The following is a 12,376-nucleotide window of genomic DNA, read 5'->3' as shown; positions in this document are numbered from 1 at the left end:
ATTCTGAACACATTAGCTGAATAAAAAGTGTACAAATAATTATTAAATAACAAATACAGACAGTGGTAGTTTAACAAATTCTGCTGTGGTAAGTGGTGAATGTGACCTACTAGAATTTTGTGAAGCTTGCCTCACACGATTTTTCGTCTATGCAATGTCTCTATATTATATTGTTTCTGGTAATATTTGCGTTGGAGTTAAGCTGCAATTCCAGACTTTAAGGCTCACTGATAATATAATTTTATTAAAAATTTTATTTCGGCAAGTGTTAAACTTCATTGGGCAAATTTCACTTATTGTAGATATTAAAAGCATTTGGTAAGTTTAAAAAATGAAATAGTTGAAAAACGAAATTGTCGGAAAGCGTAAGGTAAAGATAAAAAACTTTCAATTCTTCTGCATCGTGCCGTCAAAACTTATCAGTGCAAATAAAAATCGTATAGTTGCTCTGGCGAAAAAACCATGACGCGCAGCTTCGTACAAATACAAACGAAGAGCGATGCAATTCCTAACGATGTTAGCAGTGGCAAATGTTTGGGGTTAAGTAACAGTGTAATCCGAAACTAGTTCCCAGCTAGTTTGGGGCAAATTCATGATCACTTTGTGGATCAATAAGGCCGCCGCCACAACAAAATAGTTTGGCGTTAACCAAAACTAAAAGGTATATATTGTGACGAATTTAGAGAAATTCCGCTTATATGTTGAATAAAATACTCCAATATTCTGTATTACAAAATGGTATTTATTAGACTACTTTAAGAATACTTCGCAATTAAACTTAACTTCGCAACTAATAGAGTGCTTAAATCAAACTGATTATGACTACTTAGCTTGTGCTGCTTTTATACTCTCTGCCCAAATGTCTACAGGTTTCCTCTTCTAGAATCCTCTACCTGGTCACCAGCCGTCCGAGCGTGCATTTGTAGTGTGTAACAATATGCGTGTGTATATGTGAGTACTACTTCGGCTGATGGTAACATGCGTTTGCGAGTATCTCTCTGCTGCTTGTATGTATGTATGTATGTACATGATGATTAATGTGTTTATGTGCATTTACTTAGTAACAGCTTAGAGATGGTAATATTCGTCTCAATATGTATTTATTTTTAATTTTCAAAATAGCATATTATTTCGATTTATATACATAAATACAAAATATTTAGTTGAAAATTATTTAGCGCAATCTGCTTTAATGCAAATTTACATCAAATTTGTAAAGTAGCAAATAAGATTACTATATAGTTTTGATAAAATAATTTCTCATTATCAATTTTATAGGTATTGTTTACTCAGACATATCTATCTTTATATATAAGTCTATAAAATATTAAGACGAGGTTTGATTTTCTTTATATAAGGGCTGGGAATTTTAAAACCGAGTTCCGAATATTTTCATAATATCTAAAAAACTTTGAGAATCAGACATCTAAATGTTGTATATTAATACTACATGGATAGTCCGAGTAATCAATATGTTTTTACAAGGTTACTATTTATATAAATATATGTATATATATCTATGTATTAATTTTTAGGATAAGCATACATATACCTTAAATCATATGTAATAAAATAGATCATCTTCATCATCATCATAATAATCGCTATCATCAGAATCAGAATCCGTATCACTATATGTATCATACATATCCTCGTACGAGTTACAATTTGTTTCAGTATCTGCAATATCAAAAGTACTGCCTTCGCTTGTGAGACCCATTAACGGTTTATCGACATGAAATAATAGCTTCAGTAGATGTTGATTTTGTTTGTAAGCTTCGCTCTTGTGTTCCACAAAATAACAAAAAGAAGAAATAACTTGAAATCTTAATAAAAACTTAAAAAAAATATATATAACTTTCAAATAAATGTTGAGCCTATGCAAATGAGCGGATTCTTATACAAAAATGCTTTTCTATTTACCATACTACCATACTGTTAAATTACAAAACAGTCCATTTGATCACTATCAAATCACACTGGAACGATCTGGACCAGTGCTTTGAGAGTTGACAGCACGCAACTCATTAGTAACGTTCCATTGATGCAGGGCGGAATTAAGCCTCAACGGGGCCCTAGGCAACCATCAATTTGGGGGCCCTTTTTTCACGTCCGTTCCCTTCTTTTTTCGATTGAAAAATACAAACTTATACCTTTCATAAAAATTTTATTGTCACGATGTAATAATATCACTAAAATTAATATCTACATCTTAAACATGTCGTTTTCTACATTTCTTTCCGGCAAATTCATCAATATCGATTTTGTTCAATAAATCTGACTCAATGCAAAGTATACCTTACATCTCGAGTCGCTCTTGTCGCGTTGTAGCTCTTTCAGCAGCTTTGATTCTTTTTAATTGCGAGAAGGATTGTTCGATAGAACAATTTGTGATGATTAATGTTAAAAAATCTAAAGAGCTATTTTTGTGTTAGCAAATACATCGGCTAATTGATCTTCCATTATAATCTTATACAAATGACTATGAGTTTTTTATGCATCAGTGTATCTGGAGTTCATGTAACTTTGGAATTGTTTCATTTCAATGAAAAATTCTCCAAAATCTTTAGAATAAAAACGAACTAAGTTATTTAAAGCTTCGTGGAGGTCTCCTTCACTTAGAGAAAAGTTGATGATAAATGCAAATTGTTAGGGTCTGCTGCTACGGGGTCTACGGTTACGGTCCACTTGGGAACGTATTCGCGCGAACACACCTAGTGATGGGGCGAAAGTTGCGATAAAAAGTATCGAAAAACAAGGAAAAAAACCGACCGGCCATCACTATCGAAAATTGCCATGAGTTTCCGGCCATAGTACAGGTCTACAAGTAGGATATGTAGCAGCGCGCACATACACAGCCACGCTCACCTGATAAAATGCTTGTTCTTGTTAGTTTTTTGTGTGGATGCTATTTGGCACTGTTGTACTTCTTAGGTCCAAGAAAAGTGTAGTAGCTGCTAACGAAAACTGTGTAAAATTTTTATTGCAAAATTACAAAGAAATATCCTTATTTATTTTCAAAGGAGCACTTAATTACATCTCTCTTTAAAATCCATATGTTTTGGATAATTATAATTAACAAATTGTGATACTTTATTACCGGGGACGATTGCCAAAACACGACCAAAACCGTCGGGGAGGTATTAATAGACGCATTTTTGCCTCGCTTCCAATAATTCGAATACTTTTCCGCCTTTGGACTATTGATAACAGGACAAAACGCGTCTTTTCATTTTTCTTTCCGCTTTTTTGGACGGGTTATTGCAGTCGACCTCGGTTTCAAACTGTTTTTCGCGGAGAACTTTTGAACGGGTAGAAAAACTTAACTCCCGTGTTTCTATTCTTAATACTGGAATAACTACGCGTCCTCAGATACCCCAATTGAAGACTTTTTTATAATTTTCTGAAGGACCCATATGGGTACACTTAAAATTTCCTACTAAATTCGTTCAAAAAAATTTACCATCACAGCAACCCATATCTGATATTCCGATCCCTTTTTTGCTTCCCTGTGTCGCTTTCGACGAAGCAACACCGGTAATTTTGACACTTCGTTCAGTGTCAAAATTCATGTTCCACGCTAGTTTGACACTGACCGAAATGTCAAACTGCCGTGTGTTAGAAAGGGAAAGAAATTGTTTCCCTCTCATACATATCATACTTGTAAACCTGTACAATGTTTCCGGCAAGAAAAAAAGGAGGAAGGTTGGTAAATTGCTTGAGCAAAATTTCTGGCGGCCCTGCAATTATATATAAGGGATCGTATAACACCTAGGGACACAATTTCAACAGCAAAGGCGTCAAGCTCAGTTAATATACTGCTTCAGTAACTTTATTGCTCACTTCAACTGCGCCTCCCCAACGATACTCAACTCATCACAAAACACCCTCGCCGGCTGTGCGCGTAAACAGGTAAATGCCCAGAAACTAGGAAGGAGTCGATAGCGCAAAGTACCGAAACCGTTCATTCCGACAAACCTCGCTTCTACGCGTCTAATTTTGGGTGGTAATAAACCTTACACCGGTTGTGTTGTGTTGACCCAAGATCCAGTTGAAGTAGGTCGGAGTTCACAGTCACACCTAGTGAGATAAACCCCTTCCTCTACGTTTACGAAGAACACTACCACCTGCGGAAAAGCGTCCGACACCACCTCCGCATCCAGGGCCAGCAGTACGCTGCCGCGTAATACAACTAACGTCAAAATGGCCAAGTCATCCGGCTCGTAAAGGCCAGCACGAAGCTTTATCACCACCCGGGTCATTCGGTTACCTCGGACCAAAGCGCCAACCACCACCAACGGCGCCTACTATTACCACGGGCATCACCATCGGTAGTACCTCCCCCAACACCTTCATTAGCGCCAGCCACGCGCGCAACAACCACCAGACGTATCGCCACCACCAGTTGCAACGCACGTAGCGGGGCCGCGACCATAGGCCTGCGGCCACTAATGTTAACACCAACAGCAGGCGGTACCACCGACAACAATACTAGCCGCAACCTTATCAGCTACGACCATACCGGCTACAACAATACTAGCCGCAACATTATCAGCTACGACATACCGGCTACAACAATACTAGCCGCAACCTTATAAGCTACGACCATACCGGCTACAATACTAGCCGCAACCTTATCAGCCACGACCATTCAGGCTATAACGATACCAGCGTAACAATACCAGCTACAACAACAACCGCAGGGCAGCGAACCTAGGCCTGCGGCCATCCCGATTACGACAACGAATATCAGCGGTTAAAGCGGTGAGTTCGTTCCGATACTGACTAAATATACGTATTTGTAGCCTAAACCTTGTTCTTTCATTTTTTTTATGACTGCAACAACATATAGTATTAATATACCAACATATTCAAATTTAAGGCTACAACCCTAGTATAGAATCTTAACATGTAATACATACATACATGCCTATACCTAAGTTAAAGAGAGCAAGCAGCATCCACTTGTAGTAAAGTAACGTAATGTTAAGTTAAAGAGGTTTAATTAACTTAGAAGCAAGAAAAAAAAAAAACAAAACAATACCAGCACTGACTGGTAAATGCAAAACAGTTTACGTTTTACTTGAACATGTAAAACGATTTCGTTAATTTTACTATAAATTTAAAAGTTCACGTTTTACCTGAACATGTAAAACGATTTCGTTAATTTTACTATAAATTTAAAAGTTCACGTTTTCCCTGAGCATGTAAAACGATTCCGTTAATTTTACTATGAATTTAAAAGTTTACGTTTTACTTGAATATGTGAAACGATTTCTTCGAGGAGTATGATTTACCCCAAATTTAATCTTAATTGCTTTTATAACAAATTTTCTTAGTACATATTACATATTAGTGTCATTATACTATGCGTTATACCAATTTGCTATTTTGTTAAACTCAAAATAAGTTCTACTACAATAACATAATAATTTTGTAAGGGGGCCCCAATTATTGGAATTTGTATCCAAACTTTATAGCCCTAAAATATGTTTTGTGAATAACAAAAAAAAAAAAAGGGCATTAAACCAAATTTTTACTTTGTATGTAGTATATTAACTATCCATAAGCACATTTAATTACATTTTTTTTTCTCACACCAAGCGTTTATAACCCTTATCAAAAAAAAATGGCGGTGACATAAATATAGGTATAGCTTGAAATATTACGAGCAAAAGTAAGAGAAAAGAAAGGAACCCCCAACAGGACAAACTAAGCCAGACTTAAATATTCCTATTAGATTTCGTTTTCAATTTCGGCCCAATAAAGTGGGAAACTGTTGGATCATTTTTTTTCTCTCCCTTTATATGCTACACGCACTTACATACATTTTCATAGCGTAAATAGCTGCTCGTAGCTCAACATTTTTTTTTGTTCTGAAGTTGTCTTGGGACGATGCTATAAGCAGCCTTGTTTTGGCTTTGGAGCCTAGGCGGTAGCCCTGGTTAAGAAACCTGTACTACCGTAAAATTTTTTTTTGTAGCATACATACGTTAATAATAATGAAATTTGAATAAACTTTGTAATTAAAATGGGAATGCTGGTGTTCTGGCTCATTTAGAAGGTACGTAGGGTTACCAGGTAAGGGGCCACCGGAATTTTAGGTGCGACGGTGGCCATGGATTTTGAAAGTGGGCATAGCACCGGGCGTCGCAACACCACCCGCGGCGTCCCTCTATATATTCGGTCCTTTTCTTCTTTATTTTAATTTTTCAGCTTTTTTTTATTATTTGATTTTCAGAGTGGTAACCGGTCGCTTCCGGTTCGGTATTTTTTTTGCGTTATTTTTTTTTTTAATTTGAATTTAAATTTTTGAATCTTAACACTTCTCTGCTCTCCTAAATGGAGGCAGCAATTCACCGCGCAGAGATGAAGAACCCGATCCCGCAATCGATGATGATGGAATATATGTCCCCCCGCCCGATTATGACGAAGTTAGAATAGCAATAACCAGATTGAAAAACAACAAGGCCGTGGGCGCTGATGGATTGCCTGCGGAGCTATTCAAGTTCGGCGGCGAGGAGTTGGTAAGGCGCATGCAGCAGCTCTTCTTAGCAAAATATGGGCGGACGAAAGCATGCCCGACGGTTGGAATCTAAGTGTTCTTTGCCCAGTCCACAAGAAGGGGGATACTGCAAAATGCACCAACAATCGTGGAATCAGCCTTCTTAATATCGCATATAAGGTCCTTTCAAGTGTATTGTGCGAAAGATTGAAGCCCACCGTGAACCGGCTGATTGGACCTTATCAGTGCGGCTTCAGACCTGGTAAATCTACCATCGACCAGATTTTCACAATGCGCCAAATCTTGGAAAAAACCCGTGAAAAGAGAATCGACACACATCACCTCTTCGTCGACTTTAAAGCCGCCTTCGACAGCACGAAAAGGAGCTGCCTATATGCCGCTATGTCTGAATTTGGTTTCCCCGCAAAACTTATACGGCTGTGCAAAATGACGTTGAGCAACACCATCAGCTCAGTCAGAATTGGGAAGGACCTCTCCGAGCCGTTCGAAACTAAACGAGGTTTCAGACAGGGTGACCCCCTATCGTGCGATTTCTTTAATTTGATGCTGGAGAAAATTATACTAGCTGCAGAACTTAACCGCACTGGAACAATATACTATAAAAGCGTGCAATTACTGGCATATGCTGATGACATTGATATCATCGGCCTAAACACCCGCGCTGTTAGTTCTGCTTACTCCAAGCTGGAAAAAGAAGCGGTAAAGATGCGTTTGATGGTGAATGAGGACAAAACGAAGTACCTGCTGTCATCGAGCAAAGAGTCAGCGCATATGCGCCTTGGCAACCACGCTACTGTTGGCAGCCATAATTTCGAAATAGTAAAAGACTTCGTTTATTTGGGAACCAGCATCAACACTAGCAACAACATCAGCACTGAAATCCAGCGAAGAATCAATCTTGCCAATAAATGCTACTTTGCATTAGGTAGGCAATTGAAAAGTAAAGTCCTCTCTCGGCGAACGAAAATCATACTCTACAAGTCACTTATCGTACCCGTCCTGCTATATGGGGCAGAAGCATGGACCATGACAACAGCAGATGAAGCGGCTTTGGGAGTGTTCGAGAGAAAAGTTCTTCGAAAGATTTATGGACCTCTACGCGTTGGCGATGGCGAGTACCGAAGAAGATTTAATGATGAGCTGTACGTGCTATACGCAGACATCAACATAGTCCAGCGAATTAAAACGCAGCGGCTGCGCTGGCTAGGCCATGTTATGCGAATGAAAGATGATGCTCCGGCCAAGAAAGTGTTTCTATCGGAACCCGCCTATGGAAGCAGAGGTAGAGGGCGGCCCCCACTCCGTTGGAAGGACCAGGTGGAAAACGATTTAAACTCCCTTGGTGTGACCAATTGGCGCCGGTTGGCGGAGCGAAGGAGCGACTGGCGCGCCTTGTTGGACGGCCATAACCGTTTAGACGGTTAAGCGCCAATTAAGTAAGTAAGAAAGTAATCTTAACGGTCTGTCCGTGACATCCGGTTCGGCCGGATGTTGTTTTATTTTGAATTATAGGCGTTTTGAGGCGGTCTTTGCGCTTCTGTCAGTTTCTTTTTTAATCTGACAGCTGAGTTTTTTGATAGGCATGATAGGAATTTTTTTCTGTTTTCTGCAGTAAGGTTGGCAAGGACCCGCCCCAGCCGACAATGACTAGCCACTGTGCACCACCACATCATGCCGACCGCCTTCCTTACTGCTTCCACCGAAAATGCGTAACCATAACAAAATATCTCTGAAACTTTCACATACACTTTCGCACGTCGTTTGATTTCACTGTGAAGATTGTCGATGATTTCGAAGAAACCTTTTGTCCTAAAAGCATGGCGAGGCTAAAGCTCTGCTTTTCCGTCATTAGGTTAATTTTTTCTACGACGAGTATGTTTTACGATTTCTGTATAACCTACACCAGGTAATAATTGTTTTGTTTTTCTTCGAAATCATTGAACTTTTCACGGAATGAAACTAAACTCTCTTCTAACGATCCGTACAAAAAATATCAGGAAATCACCAAATTCATTACAGTACATTCATTTACATACATTCATTTATCATACAATTTGTCAAATGAGTCGGAAATTAGGAATTAGGAACCTTGTCTAGTTCCTCGGTCGTCGCCTTTTGAATGTGGTCAATTGAGTTTTATTTATTTGAGTAAAATTTATTGTCAGTTCTGATTATATTTTTCTTTTACTCTCTAGAATTTTTATGTTTGTAAGAAAATTTTAAGTCTTTTTCATTTTTCGTGAGCCCAGGCAACTACCTATTCTACATACTTGTTAATCCGGCCCTGTATTGACGCGTGAACCAGATACGGATAGAAATTTAACATGCAAATGCAACAACAACGCTGTGATTTATCTGGTTCTATTTCAGATCCGTATAGTAGTTCTGTTCGTTTTATTTTCTGTCGTAGATTTTTTGAGAGCTAACAACTTTTGAGCAATGATGACATGATATGAAACTTCTCGCTCTCTGAGAGCGCGTGAAAATGTGCATTTGTTATAACATTGTCCTCAAAATCAAATTTGGGCATTTCGGAATAACTTTGGGGTATTTTACATGGTAAAGGTTTAATTTATGACTTTCACCGAAAACTTACTCAAGATTGTCAAATGGGATATCAAAAAACTCGAATCACAGGATCACAAATACAAAAAAAAGCTTATTTTACCCGTTAAAAATTTTTCCGTGACTACACGTGAAATTTAATTTTTTGATAGCTAAGATAAAATGTACTTATCTCTTTTCGTGCGTTAATATAACAGCTCATTTAATTTTGTTATTTCTTGTACCTTTTTTACAAATTTTTGATCCGCTTATGTAGTTGAATACACTTGAAATGAAAAATAATGAAAACGCACCGCTTTTCTTGGATTTTTTTTTTGCGCGGTTTACGCAACTCTGATCTTCAAGACCCATTCTTGGAAACGAATGAAGTTTGCAGGCATGCTTAACGAACGAAACGATATCATTTCGAACGAAACGATATGTTTCGTATCATGTCATCATTGCTTTTGAGTTGGTAGCACTGAAATAAATATGTGCACATAAAAGATTTCGCCATATTTAACAGCAAAAACACGGAAAGAGTAAACAACTTGAAGAAAATGTAAGGAAAATAAATAGTTTGTTTACGTGTGAAACTATTTAAATGTTAATAAAATAAATTTGTAAAATGTGGAACACCACCATCAGCAAATCACCTACCCAGATTGCGCATTCTTACCATACTTATACTGATTTCACACAGACGGCTTATTGAATAATAAAGACAGTTTTCTACATTAAGACGCTTATTGAGCTCAATCTTCCCTACAAAATTCGAATCTATAATTATTTCATTATACTATGTTCAAACAGAAAAATAAACTGAGGCAATTTCAATTTAAATTGAGTGGTGTTCATACAACTCAATTTAGCTTACACAATAGTAATTTGATAGCCGGTTGGCCCATCTCTACAGCAACAACATACATTTGTTCAGAATGTCAAAATGTGCGTGTTGGAATTAGGCGAATGGAATGGAAAAAATAAAACTTTGAAATTTTTGTGTGTTGTAACTAAATGTATTCAATGTTTTGGTTTGATTTTGTGTTTGCTATCCTCTTTTGACATTTCCTACTCCAGTGAAATGAAAAAAATAATATCAGCTGATGAGATGAGGCAACCATATAGTTGAGCCATGCACAACTGACGTTTAAATCTACTCAATAAACGCACTTTACAAGGCTGTATTTGCAGTTTGAAATAATTTATTACGCAATTTTTTTTTAAATTGGCAATTTGTTATTACAATTTATTATATGATAAATTGCGTAATAAATTGCCCAAATGGTATAAATTGCCAATTTGGTGTGTGTTTGTACCTAGTATTAGTAGCTAAACGAATGCCTAATGAAGCCAAAAGCACAATGCAACTCTGTTGGGAGCGTTCAGTTTCTTAGTTTTTGGTGTGTTCAGTGCTTAAAAATGTCATTTGTCAAAGTAAATGTCATTGTCTGCATGGCGGAACGATACAAGGTGGCCGCATCGAACAGCTGATTATAACCTTTTTTTATTTGATTTGATACATCAACTTCCGGCGCAGTACGATTTTGACATTTGTCCATCGAATTTATAAAAACAAAGTACATGGAATTCTTATTTATGTATATAGGTATGTCACCATGCTGCCACCTTGTATCGTTCCGCCATGATTGTCTGTTGATATTTGCATTGCGCGGCCTTAATTGGGACTCAAGTCTCCACCTTCCTCCATACAGAAGTAGACTTCTTCTTATTAACTTACCCACTCTGGAAAATCGGAGAATATTACTGGGGGTATTGTTCATCCATAAGCTCATTATTGGAGAAATTGATTCCGCGGACCTCCTCAGCCGCTTGTTTTTTGCGGTTCCCCCTAGAGTATCCAGACACTACGTTCCTTTCTATTTACCCCTTTGTCGACGAAACTTTGCTAAAAATAATCCTCTTCTTATCTGGTGCGCGCACTACAATGACTTGTATAGCTGCATCAGTCTTGAATGTACTTTTGCCACTATACGTAATGCAATACTTGCCTATCTAATTTAAGAGATACAAGCTAATTTAATTTGCCGGCATTTTATTCCTTCGATAAAAAACAGGAACTATCTCGCTTAAGGATGGAGGAACATTTATCAACATGTATCATTAAGAAGGAACAAGACAGTACTGTGTTGATTGGAATCTGGTGCATTCCAAAAACGTAAAAAACATGCTTTTTCATGAGTCACTGACCGGAATCGTATGCATTCCGGCAGTATAATCTTATGGGTCAGGCATCGAGCTGATTGGAATCCGGTGCATTCCAACAACACAGGTCATGTTACTTTTTTATGCCTTGTGATGGCGTATCCTCATTACACTACTCTTAGCACTGCCGGATTCCCATGACATGCTGATTGGAATCTTGTTGCATTCCAACAGGGAGATTGGAATCCACTGCATTCCGAAATCATGCTGAGCGGAATCTGATGCATTCCGCCAGTATAAGATTTCGGCATAAGATCTTATTTCTGCTCATATTTCTTATTATTATTATATTCTGAAATTAAATAGTAATGTTCATTAATATTTCTTTGTTTGTAATATAACATTGTTGAAAGCTCGATATATCTTAAATTGTATCTTTTGAGTTGTATATTTATATATCTTTTATATTATGCAGTCGACCATAGTTTGTCGTCGACTTTAAATAATAAATAAATAAATAAATAAATATAGCATTGTCATTTTATTCGCTCGACATTTCATCCTTCATACTAATCGAGCAGTTACTTCTGTGTGAAAGCAAAAAATTTACGATTTCATTAGAAGGTGAAATGAGATCATTAAGTTTCCGTGTGAAAACAGTATTACTTAATTGGCGCTTAACCGTCTAAGCGGATTCACGAGTTCAAAATTGCTTCTTTCTACGCATCTACGTCATAGTTGACTCTGGCGCGAATAAAAAAAAAAGAGCGAGAATAAAGAGCTAAAGGAAAATAGTCAATTCATACGTGTGTGACCACCACAAATCACACACAGAAGATTGCGCATTGCGCATGTAAACAAAAGATCAGCTGTTTTTTATGAGCAATTCATACGTCATTTTCCTTTAGCTCGTTTTTTTATCTTTCCTTCATTCGCTCAAGCAGTCAACTGTGACGTAGGTGCGCGGAACGAAGCAATTTTGAAGTCGTTAATGCGCAATCTGGGTAGGTGATTTGTACTGACCACGATCAACAAAACAGACGTTTTATATTAGTCCTGCCAGCTCTCATAAAGTAGATCCAGATCGTTCCAATGAGATTTGATCGTGAGCCAGAGCTCGACAACTCCATGGAACGCTCC

The 12,376-nt window shown here is 37.7% G+C and overlaps 1 protein-coding gene across 2 annotated transcripts in view; it reads right to left on the bottom strand.

Annotated features, from left to right (window-relative positions):
* Positions 1-702: 702 nt before the first annotated feature.
* The window catches only part of LOC137243743 (uncharacterized), a 128,811-nt gene continuing 117,137 nt past the window's right edge, over positions 703-12,376 (bottom strand). Inside the window, exon 6 of one of the 2 annotated variants that reach the window (XM_067771797.1) lies at positions 703-1,783. In XM_067771797.1, coding sequence (XP_067627898.1) covers positions 1,559-1,783 — 225 coding nt within the window. In that variant the 3' untranslated portion in view covers positions 703-1,558. The remainder of the gene's footprint in view (positions 1,784-12,376) is intronic. The other variant, XM_067771796.1, reaches the window with a different exon arrangement.

Source organism: Eurosta solidaginis, chromosome 3, assembly GCF_040869045.1.
Source record: "Eurosta solidaginis isolate ZX-2024a chromosome 3, ASM4086904v1, whole genome shotgun sequence".
NCBI lineage: Eukaryota > Metazoa > Arthropoda > Insecta > Diptera > Tephritidae > Eurosta > Eurosta solidaginis.
Note: the sequence above shows the minus strand (reverse complement) of the source record. Positions and strands in the feature narration are given on the sequence as shown.